At 45.0% G+C, this 21727-nt stretch overlaps 2 protein-coding genes across 6 annotated transcripts; one reads left to right on the top strand and one right to left on the bottom strand.

Moving 5' to 3' along the window:
* Positions 1-1556: 1556 nt before the first annotated feature.
* Positions 1557-8606, bottom strand: klhdc3l (kelch domain containing 3-like). 2 transcript variants are annotated; one of them, XM_023826976.2, is made up of 8 exons: positions 8333-8606; positions 6382-6613; positions 6227-6300; positions 5977-6055; positions 5809-5855; positions 5533-5653; positions 5033-5219; positions 1557-2800 (listed from the first exon to the last, which is right to left on the bottom strand). In XM_023826976.2, the coding sequence occupies exons 2-8, from the start codon at positions 6542-6544 to the stop codon at positions 2185-2187; spliced, it is 1287 nt and encodes a 428-aa protein (XP_023682744.2). In that variant the 5' UTR covers positions 6545-6613; positions 8333-8606; the 3' UTR covers positions 1557-2184. The 2 variants fall into 2 exon arrangements, with proteins under 2 accessions (XP_023682744.2, XP_023682745.2); XM_023826977.2 differs by lacking the exon at positions 8333-8606 and adding an exon at positions 7511-8316.
* LOC111851761 (ras-related protein Ral-B) lies at positions 6670-21699 on the top strand. 4 transcript variants are annotated; one of them, XM_023826980.2, is made up of 5 exons: positions 6670-6961; positions 16918-17067; positions 17415-17623; positions 18125-18302; positions 19211-21699. In XM_023826980.2, exons 2-5 carry the CDS (start codon positions 16954-16956, stop codon positions 19322-19324), a joined length of 615 nt encoding a protein of 204 aa, XP_023682748.1. In that variant the 5' UTR covers positions 6670-6961; positions 16918-16953; the 3' UTR covers positions 19325-21699. The 4 variants fall into 4 exon arrangements, with proteins under 4 accessions (XP_023682748.1, XP_023682747.1, XP_072556917.1 ...); XM_023826979.2 differs by lacking the exon at positions 6670-6961 and adding an exon at positions 9812-9960; XM_072700816.1 differs by lacking the exon at positions 6670-6961 and adding an exon at positions 9826-9960 and having other exon boundaries at positions 16898-17067.
* The last annotated feature ends 28 nt before the right edge of the window (positions 21700-21727 follow it).

The following is a 21727-nucleotide window of genomic DNA, read 5'->3' as shown; positions in this document are numbered from 1 at the left end:
TTTATAGACTTATAAGACGGGTTTAAGTTAAACCACAAAAAAAAATCCTCTTTACAATAAATAAACATTTTTAAAAACTGTAATCGGTGTGCAAACTGATTGTAAAGCAGCTTCTGATGTGTGCGTTATTATAGACCTACTCCTGTCACGTTTCATTGCTTATTTAAATGTACATTAATACATGTTTTCAAATAGCAGATTCCACACAGAATCCAGGCTGGGGAAATCAATTTATCTTCGCGCAACTTTTGCATCTTAAGATATATATAATGACGTCTTTGAATACATAAATTCTATTGTGATACTGTCCTAGGATGAGTTTCTCGAAGCCTTCTTAACGCCACGTCGTTCGTGAGTTCTAGGCCTATATTTTAACATAGAACTTAAGAACGACGCAGCACTAAGAAGGTTTCGAGAAACATGACCCTGTATGATTCTAGGTGTTCGTGCTGCCCTCCAGTGGTAGATAAAAAAACTTACCGTTATTTGCCATAGGAAGGGAAGCCAGCGATTGATTTGTTCTTTTGATTTGCTCATTTGTATTTCTTAGATTCTGATAGGAACTTCACAGTATATTAACATAATTTTCTTCTGAAAGTTTACCAAAATGCTGAAGTTTGGAACAAATCACCCACAGCGGACACTATGCCTATATTATATATATATTATCAAGCTACATTTGTTTTATATTAGGATATGTGTGGCTTACAGATGCACCGATACTAGTAGCGGTACTCGTAGTCTTTTTAATGCGCCAATAGATAAAAACTTTAAACTCGGTATCGGTTATAAGATGTTACTGAGTGAAATATTTAAATTGTGTTTGTCATTTTTGTTGTTGTGAGTTGTTTGCATCTGTAGTGTAAATAAATTAATTGACTTAATTGACCCATTATCTGAGTGTTCATGTTTGTATTTGGGGTATTATGGGTTTCTGAAGACACTTCAGAATATCTGATCATTTGTTTGGTTTCACATTTGTATTCTGTCTCATTAAGCAGTGAAAAAATGTTGCTCTTGTAGAAAAAATTAATATATAATACAGCCTATTTGAAAATTATTTTTATATTTTAAAAATACTGTATTTTGTAGTTTATTTAGATACACTTACAAATAGGGTATTTTGTATTAAAATGCATCTCTGACTGTACTCTTGAATGAAAAGTATTCTATCATTTTAGCCTAATTCTCAAGAGAAAATAGAGTAATCAGGGTGGCATGGTGGTGCAGTGGTTAGTGCTGCTGCATCACAGCAAGAAGGTCCTGGGTTTGGGGTCGGGTCTTTCTGTGTGGAGTTCGCACGCTATTCACGTGGGTTTTCATCAGGGGCTCCGGTTTCCTCCCACAGTCCAAAAGCGTGCAGAGCAGGTTGATTGGCGAGTCTAAATTGGCCCTGTGTGAGTGTGTGTGCCCTGTGGTGTGTTGGCAACTGCCCAGGGTTGGTTCCCACCTGTGCCCCTTGTTCCCGGGATAGGCTCCGGTCCCCCCTGCGACTCCAGTTGGGAATAAGCGGTTACGGTGATGGATAGATATAGTAATGAAAAAATATCAACCAGTGAAAATCATGCTTTTTATACCCATCAAAGGATGAAGAAACATACTGTTTCACATTTTACATTTTTTTCAGACTGCTCACGGCATATTTTTAAAATCATAATTAAACCTGGATCCATCGTTTTCCAGAGAGACTACAAACGTGTTTAAGGGATTGTACGTATATCATTCTTTCACGTTTTTTTTTTCCCAGCTAAAAAAAATAAGCGCCCCTCTTTGTGCTACATGCGTCTGTGGTGTGTGTATGTGTGTATGTGTATGGCGGGGGTGTGATTTAGAATTTTTCTTTTAGCCAGATATTTTTACACTATTGCATAGACATTGCCCAGCCACATTTCGTACCACTCAGTCTGAAAAAATGAAAGCAGTGCATCCCCAGTATGGCTTGTTATTACTATTTTGTTGGGAAATAATGTTCCATCTTGAAATTAAGTCAAATCAGTAACTTAATAAAGTCCCTATTTTCATTTTAATTTGGCAGAATACTCATAAATGAACTGTAAGTCAAATAAATAAAATATTAATGGTCAGTAGGTGTCAAGCAGACGAATAATGAGAACCTCATCTACAGACAATGTAGACACCCTGCATCTTTTGGCACTGGAGGGCCGTCTGGTCCTTTTCCAAAGGTCAAAGGTCAGAAGGTGTCATCTGCCACACGGAGATGCTTGCACCTTCACTGAGGGGCCTTCCCCCCAAGAGCAGGAGTACATCTGGGTGTCTGAGCACGCCCATCCCTGGACTGGGTGTTTCCGCGCAGTCCGTGTCTCTACTGCAAGCGTCTCGGTTTTCGAATGTGAGCCCGACCCCATTCACTGTCACCTCCATAGTCTGGGGGCTGCCTTCAGCCAGTCTGCTAGATTGATAGTCCTTCCCCAAGACGTTACTCACGCAGAAGGTCTCCAGATGAATGCTGTCCTCAATGGGGCCAGTGGGCCGGCTGAGAGCCCCGGGAAAAGAGCGGAAAGCCTTGAACATGGCCCTGCCGCTTTTGGACCTGCCTAGGCACGCAGGAAGGGCAGCACTTCGGATCTGGAAGGCAGGGCCCAGTCCCACGCTGCAGTGGTACACCTTGTAGGGCGGGGCGACCTCGGTTAGCCTGGAAAGCTTTTCCCAGGTCTGATCGGCGAAGCTGAACCTCCAGAGGTCTTCACTGGTGAGGCACTGGCCCCTCGCTCCCCCAAACAGCAGCATGCTGCCCCGGCAGACCACCGCCGAGTGGCCCACGAGCCGGGAGGGGCCAGAGCTGTGCAGTGAGAGAAGCGGGAGGCGTGTGAGCGATTCACCTAAAACTCATCCTGCCCTCTTCCTTAAGGTATATATGTCGATGCAGATGGTGGTATTAACATCCCCACTGGGCAGCTGGGCACTCTTGGCCATCTTACATGTACAAACTGCTATTGTTACTATGGTTACACTGTTACAGTACACATGGAAAGATACCTTTATTTATAATCACTGTGCTCTTAGCTGTTACCTGTGTCAGCACAATGAAATGCCCATATCTTTGTGCGTTGGCTTTCCATGCCAAGACCTGTGATGCGTCTTCCATTTCTAATATAAGACGGGGTGTGAATCTTGCCCCTGATCTCCATGTGTGGAGTCCCTGTGCTCTAACCCAGTTCCCCAGTGTCATGTGGGGTTTCTTAAAAAAATCTCTGGTTTATTTTCACAGTCCAAAGACAGAGTTCAACATGTCCCTGGGTCAACAAGGGAGGGGCTTGTGTTTCGCTTTAACCAATCACAGTGTTCACTCTATGACATCATAGTATTAATTAAAACAAAGGACCCGTTTTATTGTGTATGGCTTTTGTTTATAATGTGATATATATTTTTTTGTATAAGCAAATGAATAAAGTAATGACTTTTGTTACAAAAACCAAATATTTATAAAGTTTCTGTGTGCACTATATATATATTAGTGTATATGTTGGGGTGCATATATACATACAGTATGCATTCATACAGTATATATATGATAATAATATCAACAATCATGATAATAAGCTGAAAGACCTTTCTCAAAGGACCCACAGATGTAGTTATTCTGCTTGAACAAATGACTTTCCGGTGATAAGCACAGAGGCTCAGACTGTTGAGCCTCACACGACCCGGGACACAGCTGTACGGCCGGAAACCATGAGTTTGAAAATGAGAAAAAAAGGACTAAGTTGTAGAGCCGTCACAATTACTTGATTAAACTCAATCACCCAATAATTAAAAAAAAAAATCAGTAAAAAATTCCCTTCCCATTACTCAGCTATATGGCAGAAGGAAGACGCCACACAGCTGACAAGGACCCAAATAAAGAACGAGAGCATCAGAAGTGAAGGAGCACCACAGAACTACTGCAATGCAGGTACATCTTAAAAAATGACATTTGGGTTTGACAGACTCACCCAATGATGGAAGGTCAGCCATAGATACGTGCCTTTCAGCCAATCATAATCTTTCACTTAAACCTAATTTATTTTCTACGATTCCAGTATGTCAAAATTAAAGCTGCAAAAACGACGGTCAGCATCACCTTACATAATACATAATACTGTAGACCTACCTAACAACCATATTTCATTATTATTGTTATTATTATTACTACTACTAATATATTTTGTTATATTGTGTTTTTTAGGGCTGAATGATATTTCAGGAAAGTTCACACTGCCATATTCTAAGTTATATTGATGAGCTGAAAATGAACTATAGGCCTATAGACGAACAGAATTTATCTAGAGTCCGTCACATAAGTCGGTGGTGTGTTATGCTAACAGACACAAAGCAGTGCCGGCAAATCAATTGTCTCTGTGGAATAGAAAATACAGCTGTGGATGAATATATTTCCCAGACTGGCGCTTGCTCACTTTTCTCCTCTTCGCTCACTTTTTGTGTCATTTCTCACAAGTCGCCACACGAGTGAGTCCAACGGCAAGGATGACAACAATGTTTGTCTCAGAGAGCGCATGCGGAGTTTAAAGAAAAGCAGCGGTGGTAAAGCGGTAAAAATGTTTTAACACAACTTATTGGTAATTTGAACCCAGCAGACTATCATGGTCCTTGCGATGTGACAACTGCAGGTGCATGAAATGCCACACCGATATTTGCATGGCGCATCTCGTACGCCGGGGGCTACGGTGGCATGTTAGTGCAGAGGGGAGCGCTGTCTCAAATTATACAGTATATTATATTATATTATATTATATTATAAATGATTACTCAATAAATCAACTGATTAATCAGTACATTATACGATTATTGATATAATTGATAGTGACAGCCCTACTAATTTGGTGATGTCGTACAATGAAGACTCTGATTGGTTAAAGAAGTGAAACACAAGCCCCTCCCTTGTTGACCCAGGGACACACTGAACTCAGGGAAATCAGGAACCTGTTCAAACCTGTGTTAGAACATTGCTCTCCTGAATTAGGCGGATGAAGGTAACAGTAAGCCAAGGCTGGAGGGGGGTGCAGATACTCACTGGGATCTGATGCTGCTCCAGTTGGTTCTGGAGAAGCTCCACCTCCAGAAGTCACCCAGCTCCCTGAGACCTGCCAACCCCCCGTAGAGGTACATGTCGTCCTGGTGCACCACAGCCGAGTGCCCGTGGCGTGGTCCGGGGCCCGTCTCTCCCTGCGCACGGGTCAGTGACGACCACACGCCCGAGTCTGCCGTACACAGCGCAGCCAATCAATGTAGCAGCTACACCATGGCATTCTGGGAAGCTACAATACCAGCACCCATAATGTGTGATAGCAAGCCGGGCTGGTGATTCAGTTAATGATCATTCAGCTGTTAATGAGCACTGCTCCTCCTTAACCTGCTGCTAATATTACTTCAGTTCTTTTAACATGTAAGCTCACTTTACATTTTTTTATTTTCAATTTTTTCCAAGATACTCTGAATTTGACATCCTTGTGAAGTTCTACTTCATTTTATGCAGATGGCATGAATGTCGGCCGGCGTTGGCTCTGCACTCACCAAAGTGAAAGCTCCAGAACTCCCCCGATGAGCCTTTCAGGTCAACGTATCCCCCAAACACGTACATGGCTGCCTCAAAAACCACAGCACTGTGCCCCTTCCTGTTCACAGGAGCCCTGTGCTAAAACACGCGGCATGCAGTCAGGCGCTGTTTCACTGGCAGGCAGCCATGAGGCGCTGTTTGCAGAATGGGCTGCTAAAGGGCCCGTATCCGGGCCGTCACCGTGTCTGTCCCACATCCGTCAGGTATGCGGACTCATCGCCCTGATTACACACCTGTGACTGATGGTCCTCATCCTGGCAGTGCTGCCATTGTTCAGTATCTGTGGGACAGAAGCAAGCAGAACCATTGGCCCAGGTTACCAGGTCACCCCAGCCTGTCGTGAAACATACGGAGTAAAGAAAGCAGCCAGCTGACGTTGGCACCAGCTCAGCGCCTCACACCTGTATTGTAGAGCCAGAGGGGGGTCTTTCTGTGAGCATATGCACAGTCTATCATCCCACCGAAGACATACAGGAGATGCTGAAACAACACAGAACCACAGCATTACCAAAGGGGGTACAGCTAGAGACTCTGTGCTAGTTTTCAGGTGATTCACGCCTAATTAGAATTAGATGCCTCTCTTCATGAATAAGCAATGAGGCAGCTAGAGGCGGAGTCAGTCTACAGAGCTGACTGCATGTGCCCTTTTACCTGATTGGCCACCATGGACGCCTGTTCCAGGGCCTCCTCGCAACCGCAGTCCAGGCTGGTCCACTCATTGCGAACTGCAAGACACAGCAGATCAGGCCCCCGTGCTTTCCTTCCGACCCTCATGTTCAGTCATGTGACCGCATGCCTGAGCTTACCAACATTGTACTTCCAGAAGTCATTCAGCACGGTTTTGCCTCGCCCACCCAGCAGGTAAATGTTGCCCCCCTGGCAGCAGCACGCGTGGTTATAGCGGTCACATGGGGCGGGGTCTTCCTGAGGTACCAGGGTCCACAAACAGGGACCGGTCTTCCGAATCATGATGGAGTCATTTCCGAAAAGCAGTGAGGACCAAGGGACGAGGCTCTGTACACCTCGTGTACTGATGTCCTGCCAAGGGTGATGGTATAACATGAACCATAAATATTAATCACGATTCGTCTGTGTCACACTTTCCCTGGTCGGAAGGCATAAAGAAGCACGTGACACAGGGATGGGAGGACGGGATCAGGAAAGAAGGGAAAACAAGCAATCAGACTGTAGGAAGGAAGGAAAACAAAACAGTCATTCCAGCATCAGTACGCGGGGAAAAAAAAGAAGAAAAAGTGAAAGTTAGCTTGGGAAAGCAGGCACTGGAAACTGGGCGAGATAAAAAAAAAACAGAAGACGAATAACGTGATCATCATCTGACCCTGGCCGGCACAGGAAAGCCGCAACCAACCAACCTTACAGTCACAGGTACCGTGCCTCTGCTAATTTCACCGTTTACTCCCCTTCGGAAGAAATGTAAGCCAAGGAACTGTTAATTTAAACGATGTGTTATATGAATCCGTAAAATACTCATCTCAATAAAAGTAGACTACTTCGTATTAAAATTTTCACACGGTAAAACCCTCCAGCGAATATAGTGACTAAGTCTCAAAACCAGTATAATCCGACTGGTTCGGTATTTCGTCATATCTAAGACTCATATAGCATGTTCCTGTATTAAACCACACGTTTTCATCATTTCAATCAATGGATTTCAATGAATTGAACTCCTCGATGTTTACTATCACTTGTTTGCTTGATCGGACGGTAATACGTACTCGTCGTACTGTAATACGTACATCACGTTTATCGGTCTTCATTGTAGCCCTATATTCGGACTGGGTTAGTTTCACCTGGGGACGTAATGTAATTGAAGCGATTACCGACAAGGTCCGTAATTTTAACCCTGCCCGAATCTGCCATGCCTATAATTAGCCTATTATAAACGTCCAGAGTAAGAATCCAGGAGCGAATTACCTTCTGTATTTCGGCGAACCCAGGCTTCTTTCGGCATAGGTACTGCGATCTGGCATCTCGGTAATACAGTCATATATGTAACGGCACGCCTCTTTCCGTAAGGCGGAAAAAACATTTATGCGGTAAAAGTGCAGCTTTTATAGGAACTTAAGTTTTCCACACGACTGTCTTACAGCCAACACTTACAGCCTCTATTACACTAGCCGACTGAGCACAGAAATTTGTAGCTACTGTACGGGAGAGGGAACGGTCCTGTTTTTTTTTATCGTGTTTCATGAATATATTATACCCAAAAAAGAAAATTATATTGTAATTTGTTTTCTAAACGCGTTAACATCTAGATTTTATTAGTTTTATATCTAAGATAGCTCTACTAATTTGGGGAAATTACACATCTTTCTTATCCCGTCCAAATCGGTTATCCGATCACTTTGCAAACTGTACATGCCGACCCCCAAGAAGAAACGCCAAACCCGCCCGAATAGGACTTTCCGCTGGCTAGAAGCACCGCTCCCTTTATTTTGGACTTGAACGTGTATTCGTTTTTTACGTCGACTAAATAAGCAAACTTCACAAGTAAATAAAAATGCATCTTATTGTTTTTAACTGTGTCCTGCTTATATTTATACGTGCAGAAACTAGCGTCGATGCATTATTTACCCCTGAACAACACTCTCCAAAAAGGGGCTCCGCTCGTAGTAAACATAAAATTCGAAATTATGGCTATTCGTATGATGCAAATCATAATTGCCTGTACTCTGTAATGTCAAGTGTGGGTTTACTCATCAAAATGCTGGATTAAATGTTATAACGTTAACTTACATGATGCTGCCCCGGGGATCAGTTCCGCTCCTTCCTTTTCCGCTGGCGAGGACCCTAAGACACGAGGTCCGGGAGAGATCGAGCTTCTTCGGAGGCGGGCTGTTGCAATGCGCTTATTAACCTCATAACCATGTATAGGGGGTGTAGCAGGAGATATAGTGATCCACATGCGGGGGTCCCTGTTAAAATAATTTTGTCCCGGGCCCAGGAATTATACACGTTGGCCCTCTGTGCAGCTACTGCTCCAATACTCCGATACGAGTACCTGCAGGCATTCATTGGAATCTCATTTGGAATCTCTATTTATTACTAGTTGTGACAGTACGTATGTTTGCAGTGGACTTTTTGCCTCACTTGTACATCGCTTTGAATGCAAGGTTTTGGTAAATATGTGTACACCTATATATAGAATTTTAAAAAATTTTAAATCGCACCATTTTGCTAGATTTCTGAGTGAAATTCACTTGAATAAAATTTTAATGAGAAGAATTTGAGAAAACAATGAGGTTGGTCTTTATTTAATCTATATTTTAGATAACTGGTGATTAACGGAACAATGAATGGGAGGAACACGATAATGTAGTTGGAAACATACCATGAGTTAGGGCCATTCCGGAATGCATTCATCAATTCAAGTCCAAATCAGGAAATGGAACTGGAGTTGGTATTGGGGGAAAAAATCGAATTTCAGCGACATTTAAATTCCAACACCAGTTCCATTTCCTGATTTGGATTGAAATTGATTAATGCATTCCGGAATGGCCCCAACCCTGGCGCACACAACATGAAGGAATGTAAAAATAAAACAGCCTGGCCATTAAAATCTTTTCCCTTCTTTACTCCGAATCATTGCAGGTCAGGAAAATTACAAGCAACCATGAACGATTCACACTCACAATTCATCATACCATTATACACGTGCTCTGCAATGTCATGAGACCCTGCATACTGGGATTATAAATACCAGTGTTATGCGGCATGCAACCTCAACTCAAGTGTTCTCTCAATGTTAATAAGAACAATAGAAAAAGGGCAAGCCCTGCAGTGTTTAAGTACTTGTAATCAAAATGTTAACAGTTTATATCACAGAGAATGTGTCACTGTAACCTTGAACAATGTACATAACCTGATCTGCTATCTGCAAGACATTTTTCAGTGCTTAAAAACGTTTGTTTCACCAAAGTAGGCAAAGCTTGATTTAGAAAAAACAATCAAGGCAAACAACGCCACCGCTGCTGATTGAACATCCTTCCTTCACCGCATTTGCACCCGTTTCCTGTGTCTGATGCCCTAACCAGCCACAATCACTCTTCTTGAGAACCACTTGCACTACAGTATTATTCCAGTAAATGGGGGAGTTTATGTCAAATTGTATTTTAAAATCTGTGCAATCACACTCTACCGAACATAAAACGGTTTTTAACTGCACGCGTGTATGCAGGGAACCTCCCCCACACTGTGAACTGCGTCACGTCCGGCCAAATTCCTTCTGTTGTGTAGCTGTGCGCGTCGAGTGGAGGGCGGGCCTTTGTGCCTCTGGGTGGACGGAGCGGTGTTCGGCTGCCTCGCGCATTCATGCTTTATTCAAGATAACATCTGGATAGAAGCGACAATACGTTAAAAAATCGGTAAGAACGGCTGAAATGTAATATTCGACATACGCCTCTTACTGGAAAAAGAGATAAATGAATATGACATGCAGTTATCTGTATTCCTTTAGGCGAACGATACAGCTGATTGCGGGTATCACGTTAGTTGATTGACAGAAGGAACAGCCAATCGTGTCTTAGATATGGTGATCGGTACGCGTGTGACTGATACTAACGAACCAATAGCTGTCTGCATTTAGCCGGAGCGGGGCGGGAGATATTGGGGATGTGGCACAGACCAGGGTGGTGCTTCTCCCAGATTTCTGTCATCTCCAGTTTATCTCTTTATAATAATTTTCCCATTACAAATGATGGAAACCTGGTGAAAGAGTGGGGCTGCTAAGAATGTCGCGTTTTCAAGTATGTTCAGTGTTTAATCCATTTTCTGACATGGAAAATAACATTTCACTCTTATTGCTACTAATCGTAATAGATAGATAGATCGAGATAGATAGATAGATAGATAGATAGATAGATAGATAGATAGATAGATAGAGAGATAGATATACGTTAATGCAAACATACATACATACTTAATTGATATTAATTTGTTTTGTGCCTGAAAACTCCCTAGGGTGCATTACTCAAGCGACCAGTGACAGACTGCTAAACTACCGTAAAACTACTGTCCATCGGCACTTCTCACGGTGTTAGACGGCGTTGAGCCCTAGAGGTGTCCGGGTTAAGTAGGAGCGGGCTGTCACTCTATGAGGGTCCCCTGGCTGCCTTGTGCTCTCACGTTTCCACCAGCATCTCCTGTGGGTGGTGTTTACATGCCGTAAAATGTGGTTTCACTTACTCTTTTCTATGTAAATCACTTCGTGAGGTTAGATTGGGTAGTATTCTCATATGCCATTTTGAGCTTCTGTGGAATGATCGGTATAAATATACTAACCACCCCAGGCTTTCTATACTTCTATTTAAATTAGTTTACAGTTGAATATGGGTAACCCGTTTGACTAATGTCTATGTTTAGCACGCCTACCATTTAACTGTGTTGCTGTTGAGCTACATTTGTGCCCGGTGTTGATATCCCTTCTGTGATCATGCACATCGTGGCTTTGCATATCTGATACTGCAGTTGCTGCTTTTCCTGCACTCTGACTAAAACAGAAATTGCATAAGTATACGAATAGAAATGGGGCCCCAGTCATACTTAGGGCACCGGTAGACATTTTGGACCCCATGTAAGCGTAACCCCTAACCCAGACCAGTTCAGTTATGGTCTTGTTTTTTCGGGCTCCTGTGAAGTACATAATTGTCCCAACCCCCCCCCCCCCCTCCCCCCGGTACGGTGTCCCTGGATAGGTGTGAAAGGCTGACTCTGTTCATGGTCCGGTGACCCTGCATTCTGAATGAGTGATGACCGTTCAATGCCGATTCACCGTCAGACGCCTTATTTTTTCAGGCCGCGTTACTGCTGTGAGCAGCACTGTCACCCGTGTGTGTTACGCTGGGAACATTGGCCACTGCTGCACTGAGTGTGTTTGTACTGAAAACATTTTGGCCACAACAGCATTTGTTGTGCCTGGTGTGCAGGCGAGTGCTTATACACTGTGCTTATTCCCGAGCACAACTCAGGAATAAGGCACAGAACACCTACAGCCAGCCACTCCTGGAACACAGAGACACACGCACAGTGGTCAGATTAGTAGATGCCCCTGTGTTGGACCCTCTTTACTTCCAGAACCACTGTAAGGGTAGACGGGCTGAGCATTCAGAGATACCTTTCTGCTCACCGCCGTACTTGTTGCCTTCCTATTCGCTTTTGACCATTCTGGCCATTCTCCTTGGATCTCTCCCATGAAAAATGTGTTTTTAGCCACAAAACTACTGCTGGCTGCCACTCTTCAGGGAACTGAATATTGTGAATAGTGGCAAACAGTGCCTGATAGTGGTAAGAGGAAGTGTTCCTGGAACGTCCAGTGAGGCCTGTAGGTCCTTTTCCATGTAACAGGATCGGTGTATGTATATTTACTACAGCGCTGAGTAATTTGTTCCCTCCTGTTTGTGTGAACAACACCCATTTGTTTGCTGTGGTTCACGCCATTGAGTCTTCCTGGCACAAAGAATGTCGAAATGTGTGTGTTTGGGGTATTTGTTTTTGTTGGGTAGTTGGGGGGGGGGGGGGCAGCTGTAATTCACATATCAGCAAACTGCCAAGTAAGGTGCATCAGTGTCTCCGGACCCTGAAAGTAATCAAGCAGTGCTGTCCAGCCTGCTCCTCGGGGACTTACACACAGTCCACATTTTTGCTCCCTCCCAGCTCCCTGGCAGACAGATTGTGTGGACTGACTAACACAGGGGTGGCCAATCTTATCCCGAAAGGGCCGCAGTGTATGCGGGTTTTCGCTGCAACTCCCTAATTAGATTGCTATATAGAGGACTAATTGGCTGAAGAGTCCTCATACCTGGGGTTGAACAACTGACCTAAAGGTTACCCCAAAAACCTGCACACACACTGGCCCTTTGTGGATAAGATTGGCCACCCCTGGTCTAACACAATGTGGACTCTCTGATAGGGAGCTGGGAAGGAGCAAAAACGTGGACTGTCTTTGAGTCTCTGAGGACCGAATTGTGAAACACTCAAAAAGAGAACTTGGCTGAAAGAGTGCTTCCCATTTCGCCCCTGCTGCTTAGAGACATGGAGGGAAAGGTGCATCACATGAACTGTGATGCCACACTGGTATTGTCTGTCTGTTTTTCCCTAAATCAATGTAATGAACTGACTTTCTGGTTTAGTGTAGAGAAGAGGAAATATATTGCAAACATTACTTCCAGTTCTGGGAATGGACTTATGGCAGATCTTAGTTAAAACCTCTTTATGTCTATATGATGTGTATAAGTAGCAAAGTAATTGATTAAATGCTATGGTTTTGTTCTTTGGCAGGGTGTTTTGGAAAGTTAAGACTGTACAATACTTATGGGTTCAGAGGCACCGTGACATTAGAACAGGGCTGGTTAGTTCACCATGCATGTGATTGGATGGTTGCTGGTTCAAATCCCAGGGCCGGCAGAGTGATGTCACCGTTGGGCCCTTAGGCAAGGCCCTTAACTCCCAATTGCTCCTGGGATTATATGTCCTGCTTTCCCTGTTGTGTATATCTTTGGATAAAGGCTTTTGATAAATAAATGTAGAATGTCTGCCTAATTTGGGTGGCGTAGCCTCCTTGCTTAATGCCGTCTGGATGAACTACACTGACGCCTCTACCTTTCACGCCGGTCAGCTGTGGAGTTCCTCTGGTGAGGTTTACACTTGAACCTTCACTACTGGGAGCTCTCTGTCATCTTAGCAAGAGTCAGCAGGCGTGTTCCTGTGTTCAGCGTTGCATTCGATGGCCCAGGCAGAGGAATCCACATTTTTTCAGGTCCCATCCGATGTACAATTGCTGTACAGATTGTGTGTGCTTTGTTTAGTGAGATTTCCCACTAAACACTACTTCCACCTCTCAAAACTTTATTCTTACAAGGATTGCATATCGCTGTGCTACTAGTTGCTGTTAAAAGCGTAAGATACTTCCAGATCGTCACCGTCTTATCTGATACTCTTATGCTCCTCATACTGTGAAGAGTATGTGCGTGACGTCACAGCAGGCGGAAGTCACCGTGCTCACGCCTACTAAGTGGGAAGAACTGCGTGCTTGAATGCCACAAAATCACATCTAAAATGGGAAAGAGTTGTCGTGGGATTGATTGTACAAATAGATTTGACACGAAGCAGGATCTTTTTAGAAACTGCCAAAAATGAATTAGTATCGGATGTGGATCGGTTACGTATGACTGATACCCGATCCGCCAAATTGGTCGAATCTAGTTGACAGGCCGTAATCTAAAAGAGAGAATGGAAGAAGGGATGGAAGGAATAAGGCAGGGAGTTGTAGACCCCGTTGGGAGACTCTCCTTGTGAATGTGGTCCTCGTGTTTAAAAAAAAAACAGACAGAAACCATAAAATGTGGAGCAGTGCAATATGAGATATGAGATGTCACCTGCCCCATAACATTCATTTTAATCATCAGGATAATTGGCTATATTGTTTCTTTGGGAAATGCTTAACCTTTGGGATGTGGGACTGGCCTCCCTAGTGAACAGTATGGGGGTTCTGCGTTTTAAAGATTCAGTCAACCATCTGTACTCAGAGCCCTGCTTTATAAGACTTTTTTCACGATTTTGTTGGATTTGAAGAGTACAAGAAAGTTCTGGTTTCCCGTTGCTGCAGTTTTCATTCAGAACTGCTACGAACCAGAAATGTTTTAGACCCACTACAGTTCCAGAACCAGGAATTGCTATAAACCGTGAGATACCATTGACTTGAAAAATTGGTGCCAATCATCACCCCAATACTGGACATCTGTTACACATGTAGGCTAATTAAATAATATGCACTGCTTCTCTTTAGGGCGGTACAGTGGCACAGTGGGGAACCTCAAACCTGGGTTTGAGGGGTACAGATCCCACCTCAGTTTGTGGAGTTTGCAGGTTTCCTCCGGGTACACTGGGCTCCTCCTACCATCCACAGGCTTGCAGTTAGGTTAACTGACATCTGTAAGTTGTGTCTGGCATCCCATTCAGGAATAATCTTCAGGTCCTACTGTGAGCGTGATCAGGATAACTGTTTGTTGTACTACGATACTGTGGGTTTTGTACTAAGCTAACATAGTTTACATTCCAGAGAGCACGAGTTAACTAACTTAAAGGCTGTATCCCTTCGGTAAGAAAACATGTGGTCCCACAATGGTTTGGGTATCAACAGTTCCCATTGATAGGGGGCCATAGTGGCATCTGGGTCACTCAGGGTTACCATTGAGCTTGAAGCCCATCTTTCCGATTGTTGTCTCATAACGTCTGAGCCTGTTAAGCAGCACAATCTGCCTTGTGTGCAGCAGGAAGGATGTGGTCATCGTGATGTACGAGGATAAATGGAATCACACTCGGCACACTATCAGTTAGGAGGTGCTGACCTCAGCACACTGGCCTCCTGCCTGATCCCATGTCCTCTTCCAGGCTTCTCTGCATCAAGGTCACCAGATGTGCAACAATGGCAGGATGCGTGGGGAAACCTGGGCCTCTTCCTGTGGTTCCAACAAAACCGGGTCTCGGGCTCTGTGTTGCGGGCTCGGTCCAGCTTAGGCCACGTTCTGGACTGATTCAGCCTCCGGGTCCGATGGGGCTCCTGTCTGCCTCGGCAGATCTGTGGCGCGTTCCAACTGCGTTGCATTTGTTGGTGTATTTCCAGTGTCTCACAGTAAATAATTGGCAAGGTAGAAAATCGCAACTCCCATGTGTTACACGAAAACATCATTTTACTTAGATATTAAGTTAATGTTTAAAATTTTAAGTGGTATCAAATTGGATTAATCAAATCAGAATCGGTCTCGCAGAACAGCGTTTGAGAAGTCAGACTCTTTTTGCTTTGGTGTGGAAACCTGTGGAAAGCGGAGTGGCCCACACTGGGGGGAAATGGAGGGGGGGGGGTGTATAGAGCAGTATGAGGTAGGGGGTGCTGATGTTAGGGGAAGATCTGAGTTTTTGAGTGTTTGCTTTGTGAGAGGCTGACTAATGCCGTCTGTCATGCCTCGATGACAGATGGCATATTAAGTTTGCTTTGTTCTCCCTGGAGGCTCTTTGTAATGTCGAGTGACTTATTGTATATTCAGATGGCTGGTTCTCGAGGACAGAAGTGCACAGACAAACCTGAGTGTGGACCCCAGAGTGGCTGGGTTTGAGGTCAGCTGCGGTCTTCAGATCTGCATGTCGATCTCATTGAAGCCATTGTTAAAGCTGGGGGCAGATTACGGCTCAAGCTTGGGGAATTACCATGGGAAACAGCGAGGTGTGTGGTATTCTCAGCCACTGGGAGTAGAAGGCTCCAGACCCCACCAGGATCTGGTCTTTTAATCTTACATCACCCCCTGATTGTATAACCAATAAATCTTCATAGAAAATCACTGCACCAGTTGCTTACATAGCAGATAAATTAATAAAATAAATTTACTGTTCAGCAACATCGGGACTCAAAAAGGGTAAAGAAGAAGAAGGATAAACAACAGAGAGCACGCATTGTATCATCACTGCAGATCCGACTGAGACAGACCGTGTAGTATTATGTTACTGTAATAGGAGAACATCACAGTTCCTCTTGTTTTGTGTAAAGTTTAGAAACGTGGGTTTTCGCTTGCTTCCTGGCAATACTCAGCCAATTGTAAGCCCAGTCTGGGCCACCATCCAGTCTGGAAATGTTACACGTCGTCACAATGCCGTACTATCAAGTCATGTGTCCAGTGCAAGTTCCCAGTTCAATTTGGCCATCTAGCCATTTGGTTATAGTGGGAGAGAGATGCACTAAGTAACCTCCAGTGATCCTCTCCCCCTTTGGCATAATGGGCACAATTTATGTTGCTAACTGTTTCAAGTATTGATCTGTTGGGCTGCTGGAATCTCATAAGAGCTTCACTGTTTAAATGGACGCCTCTCCCCAGGGCGATATCCTGCCCAGGACAATAACACCAAGCACTCCCCAGGGCAGCTGCGGCCCACTGGCTTTTATTACAGACCCCCACTGCCCTGTTGATGTGGAATGGTCAGTAAAATTACCCCTCCCCGACCTCAAAGAGTGACACACAGGTGTATGGTGAGCACAGTAACACTTAAGGCTTGTAAAATCTGAATGAGCCTGCAGGGGGGGTTTATACATGGAGGGAGCTGTCAGCGAGCCACTTATTCATGATGATAACAATGTGAAATGTCATTTTTCTACAAAGTAAATATTATTTATCCCCAGACAAATTGATTGAGATGTGTCCACTGGCTAACTGGATGCATTGGGAACAAAAGCTCTGTGGGCCCTTTTCTGACCCTCGGCTACATGTCGGGGTGATCTCTTCTCTCAGCAGTGGGCGGTGCCGCTAACAGGCGCAGCTTTGCGCTCTTACCCACAGGTGGTGTTGGTCAGCATCCGGAGAAGGAGTCCAGCCATGGCAGCCAGCAAGAGCAAAAGTCAGAGCACCCTGGCCCTGCACAAGGTCATCATGGTGGGCAGTGGCGGCGTGGGCAAGTCCGCGCTCACCCTGCAGTTCATGTATGACGAGGTGAGCCACACATGAAACTTGAAACCCAAACCTGCTCCTCTGCTCCTACTTGTGGCAGAGCCAGTGTGGGCTTGTGGTCAGGTAGAGCCCATCCTAGACAGAGCCTGAGTGGGGTTGTAATCATGTAGATCCCGTCCTAGGCAGAGCCTGAGAGAGGTTGTGGTCACGTAGAACCTGTCTTAGGCAGAGCCTGAGTGGGGTTGTGGTCTCATAGAGCCTGTCCCGCACAAAGCCTATGTGTGGGATGTTTGGCACGAACAAGCATCACTGTTTTATCTAAACCAAATGGAACAGCAAACAGATGGACGCTGGAAATAACGGTTGCCAATTCCACTCCGGCTATTCAGTTTGTAGAGGACTACGAGCCCACCAAGGCAGACAGCTATAGGAAGAAGGTTGTCCTGGATGGGGAAGAGGTCCAGATTGATATTCTGGATACAGCGGGCCAGGAGGACTACGCTGCCATTCGGGATAACTACTTCCGCAGTGGAGAGGGCTTCCTACTGGTGTTCTCCATCACGGAGCAGGAGTCCTTTGCCGCCACGGCTGAGTTCAGGTCGGTCCCGGTTCAGACGCACTAGCCCCGCCCATCGTGCCATTAAGTTCTCACTGAATGTTCTGAATGCTCACATCAGCAGGACTACTACACACAGTGGGCTATTTATGGCTGAAGAGCACATAGAAAGATGCATTCAGGCTTCACTTGTGCGATTTCTCCAGCTGGAGAGTGTGACCAGCTCTTTGCATTGACCCGTCTACCAGTGTCCTGCTGAGACAGATACTGTTAAAAGTACAATACTGCACAGCTACTTTTAAGCAATTTATTAAGTGGTATTTTAAATCAACCCACACCCTTTTTAAAAAATAAAAGCTCCTTTCATGAAAAAAGGGAAGCTGTTGATTTGTTTCACGAGCTGGTGGTCAGTCTGTTTTCTTGTAAATTGGCTGATGAGTCAGTATTCGATAACAGTCATGACGAACACCCGGGGGGGGGGGGGGGGACTTTACCCACAAAGGCAGGACATGGACTAAGTGTGTGTATCCGATACACTGCCAGGGAGCAGATCCTGCGTGTCAAGGCTGAAGAGAATTGCATCCCTCTGCTGCTGGTGGGCAACAAGTCTGACCTGGAGGAGCGCAGGCAGGTGGCTGTGGAGGAGGCCCGGAGCCGGGCCGAAGAGTGGGGGGTGCAGTATGTGGAGACCTCGGCCAAGACGCGTGCCAACGTCGACAAGGTAGGGCACAGGCTGGCACTGGGTGAAACCAACTGCACCACCATGTACAGCACTGTGCAAAAGTCTTAGGCAGTCCAAAGAAATGTCTAAAGCTGTTTATCTGGGTAGCAAGTGTACTTTGGCTTAGAACAAAAAACACAATTTAACATTAGAACATGTGCAAATGAAGAGTAACACAATTAAAAACTAATAATAATTTCTTCTGTTTTCTCAAAAGTCACTGATATCTGGCTAGATGGTTAGATGAACACCGCTTCAGTTCCCAAACCTCTCCTCAGGGGCACCTCAGCCGTTCCATGATTTTGTTAAATTTCACCAACAGCTCAATTAAATAATGAAATAGATTGGTTTAAAAAGTCAGTGACAGATTGACTGTATGGGGTGAGCTAGTGGCCAAGTCAAAAAATACATGGCTGCACTGGATGGTTGCTGCAAATACTGGGGTGATTTTAGCAGAGGTTCTGAAATGGCTACGCTGACACACTTTGACAGGCATAATATCATAGTTTTACACCAACACGAGGATAATCTAAACATCATTTTCTTTGCTTGCCTAAGACTTTTGCACAGTACTGTAATCATGTTCCTTCTGAGATGCATGAGCTTTACAGAATGTTCAGAGAACATCTCAAGTACAGCAAATAAATGAGGAGAACTGGAATGTGTGTGTCTCCTCACCACACCGCCAACTGACGCACCAGTCAGGCTCCTCTGAGTCAAGCTCCTGGGAACCGTTCAAGATTAGGAACTGACCCAAGGCCAGAGCGGACGGTGCCATCTTCCCCCACGTCACAACACAGCTACGTGGGCTGCAGCTTCCAGACCAGCAGATACCAGTAATGGTGAACAGTAAACAGTTGGAGTGATCAGTAACAGCACTCTCCTCCCTCCCTCCCCCCCCCCCCCAGGTGTTTTTTGACCTGATGCGAAATGTGCAGGCAAAGAAATCAAAAAACAAGGAAAAAAAGGAAAAGAGCGGAGGAAACAAGAAAGGATTCAGGGAGCGATGCTGTTTACTCTGATCGGCGCTGGACTGCAGGCCACCGGACACCCTTCAAACAATCAACAAATATCACAGCTCCCTTCCTTTCACTCACGCTGAGGGTTTAATGCTGAGGGTTTAATGCTAAGGGAATCCGTTTATTTCTTTGATATTTTTAAACATATTTTGATTGTAATGATGTTCCTCTCTCACTTCAGACCTCCACAGCGCCTTGGAAGCACAGGAACGTACCGAGCTGCTCGCAACACTAAGCCTTTGTTGAGTATTTTGTCCACTTTAGTTCTGTTGTTAGGCTGTCAGCACGTCTGCAAGGTCTTTGCAGTCCATCGGGTTTCAGTATTTAAACACGGGGCATGTTAAGTTTGAAGTAGTGTATCTTTAGCCAAGCTGAACCAAATATGGAGGAGAGCCGACTGGATGGGTGCAGTGTGATGGAGGTGGATGGGGCAGACAGCCCTACTCCCTGTGAGCCTTGGGGCCCTTCCCCCCCCCCGCCGCCGAGCCTTTCACATGGTTTTAGACTCAGAAACACGCAGCTGAGCACCTTGGTCCGTTGTGGCTAGCGGGCCACTGCCTCCTGGCGCTGGTCTTCTACCTGTATCTGTGAGGGCCCATGTACCAAATCCAGGTCCCTTGCTGGATCATTCAGGGACAAACAGTAAGGCGACTCTCCATAGACATTCCCACACCCCTGTGCAGGCAGTCAGCTCACCTGCCTTTTCTCCATTTTTACATTACCAGAACTAGTACAATGGTGCTTCACTGTAGACATGGCAATTGAGCAAATACCTCCCTCAATAATGGTCTCTGATTGTCACATATGACAGTTTGGCGCACTGATAAGATGTTCTGAAACTGGCCTCCTACAAAAATGGACTTGAATCTTAAGTCAAAGTTGAAACATAAGGCAAACATTAAGCAAAAGGCAACAAGATGACAACAGGCACAGGTCTAGCTGAGAAGCCAGCAGTTCTTGGTCTGCTGTAGGCTCATTTTTCCTGCTTTAACCCACCGATCATACCCAAGAGTTTTAAATGAGAATCAGCTGAATTGATTATGATTATGCAGAAGAATTTCCCCACACTGGACTCAGGAGTACAGTTTTCACCAACACTGGAGACCCCATCTGAAGAAAAAACAGAAGCTTAAAGTAAAAATGGCAAAATGAGTTGGTGCAGGAGTGTGATGCTCATAGCGACCCAAAGGCTCTCAGTCCTCTGTCTTCAGATCATGGGACGTCAAAATAACGCTATAAGTGTTAAAATCTACCCTTTCGCTGGGATTGAGAGCCTGCAGGGATTGTCGTTTGTGTAATCAGTAATCAGATTGTTTCTTCCATTTGGTCCTCTGTGAAAAACAAAACACTAAATGACCAGAGAACAAGCCTTAAATCAAGTGCCTGCTTGATTTCTCAAGGGCTAACGACACCCAAGTCAGGGAGTATCGCGTTTGGCATGACGCATGGTGCTGCCCGCTAACTCGGCGGCTCAGCCAAGGATGAATGAGTGAGTTCAGGTAGAACAAAAGATGGCACATGCAGGACCAGGGCAAAACCTCTATGTTTACAGAGCTGCACGTTTTCAGTGCTTTGAAGATAATGTAAAAGGTAGTTTAGAGACAGGGCTTCACTGAGCTGCGACACAAAGGGCTTCCCCCAGCACACTGCAGCCCTGTGCTATTCTGGGGCGGTCGCCGGTAAGCCATCAGTAACATGCTGACCGATGACTCTGCTCACATTCCTAGAATCACTGGTGCTGCTCTAACGACGTCATATTCACAAGAATTCGCAGTGTCAGAATTCTAACCCCATGTCTTACTGTCGTGTTCAGTTTCCAAAAAGGGAAGCAAGGTTAAATTTTACATTCCCAGATTTCCGATGCATCCATCCATCTTCTGCCTATCCTAGGGTGGGGACCACCCTGGACTGGATGAAATTTTTGATGCAAAATGCCCCAAAATCCATTATCAGCTTTTTACTACAAAAATACGTATTGCTGTCCATTTCCAGCTCCATTAATATTTGTTAAAATGCAAACATTAATGTGCTACATCCAGATCTTGCCCTTCTGTATGCACAGTAGCATCGTCTCTGGCTGTGAGGAGACGTCGCTTCTCACATGAAGGACCCAGGGCAGGAGAACTCTGCAGCCTGCCTCCGCTTTCCGTTTGAGGATTTTTCAGTCACACGTCCCACTTGACGTCCCTGCTGCAGTTTGTAAGGGGCGATCAGCTGTGAACAATCCGCTCAATTCAACAAAGCAGGGCCCTCTGACCCGACGGAACCATGAAGTCACCTCAAGACATTTCAAAGCTGAAACACTATTTGTATGATTTTTCTGCTGGCTGTTTTTAATGAATATTACTGTTGCCAAATAAATATTTTTTCCCATGTTAGCCTGTCTGTTACCCTTAAATGTGTATC

Source organism: Paramormyrops kingsleyae, chromosome 16 (assembly GCF_048594095.1).
Source record: "Paramormyrops kingsleyae isolate MSU_618 chromosome 16, PKINGS_0.4, whole genome shotgun sequence".
NCBI classification, from domain to species: Eukaryota; Metazoa; Chordata; class Actinopteri; order Osteoglossiformes; family Mormyridae; genus Paramormyrops; species Paramormyrops kingsleyae.
This window is presented reverse-complemented; position numbering and strand designations above follow the sequence as displayed.

Coding starts and splice junctions, on each gene's coding strand:
- klhdc3l (XM_023826976.2), bottom strand. CDS start 6,544: ATGATTCGGAAGACCGGTCCCTGTTTGTGGACCCTGGTACCTCAGGAA. Junction 5,856..5,976: donor CCTCTGGCTCTACAATACAG/GTGTGAGGCGCT, acceptor TCTGTCCCACAG/ATACTGAACAATGGCAGCAC. Junction 2,801..5,032: donor TGGAGCAGCATCAGATCCCA/GTGAGTATCTGC, acceptor CTCACTGCACAG/CTCTGGCCCCTCCCGGCTCG.
- LOC111851761 (XM_023826978.2), top strand. Junction 17,624..18,124: donor GCCGCCACGGCTGAGTTCAG/GTCGGTCCCGGT, acceptor ATACACTGCCAG/GGAGCAGATCCTGCGTGTCA. Junction 18,303..19,210: donor CGCGTGCCAACGTCGACAAG/GTAGGGCACAGG, acceptor CCCCCCCCCCAG/GTGTTTTTTGACCTGATGCG.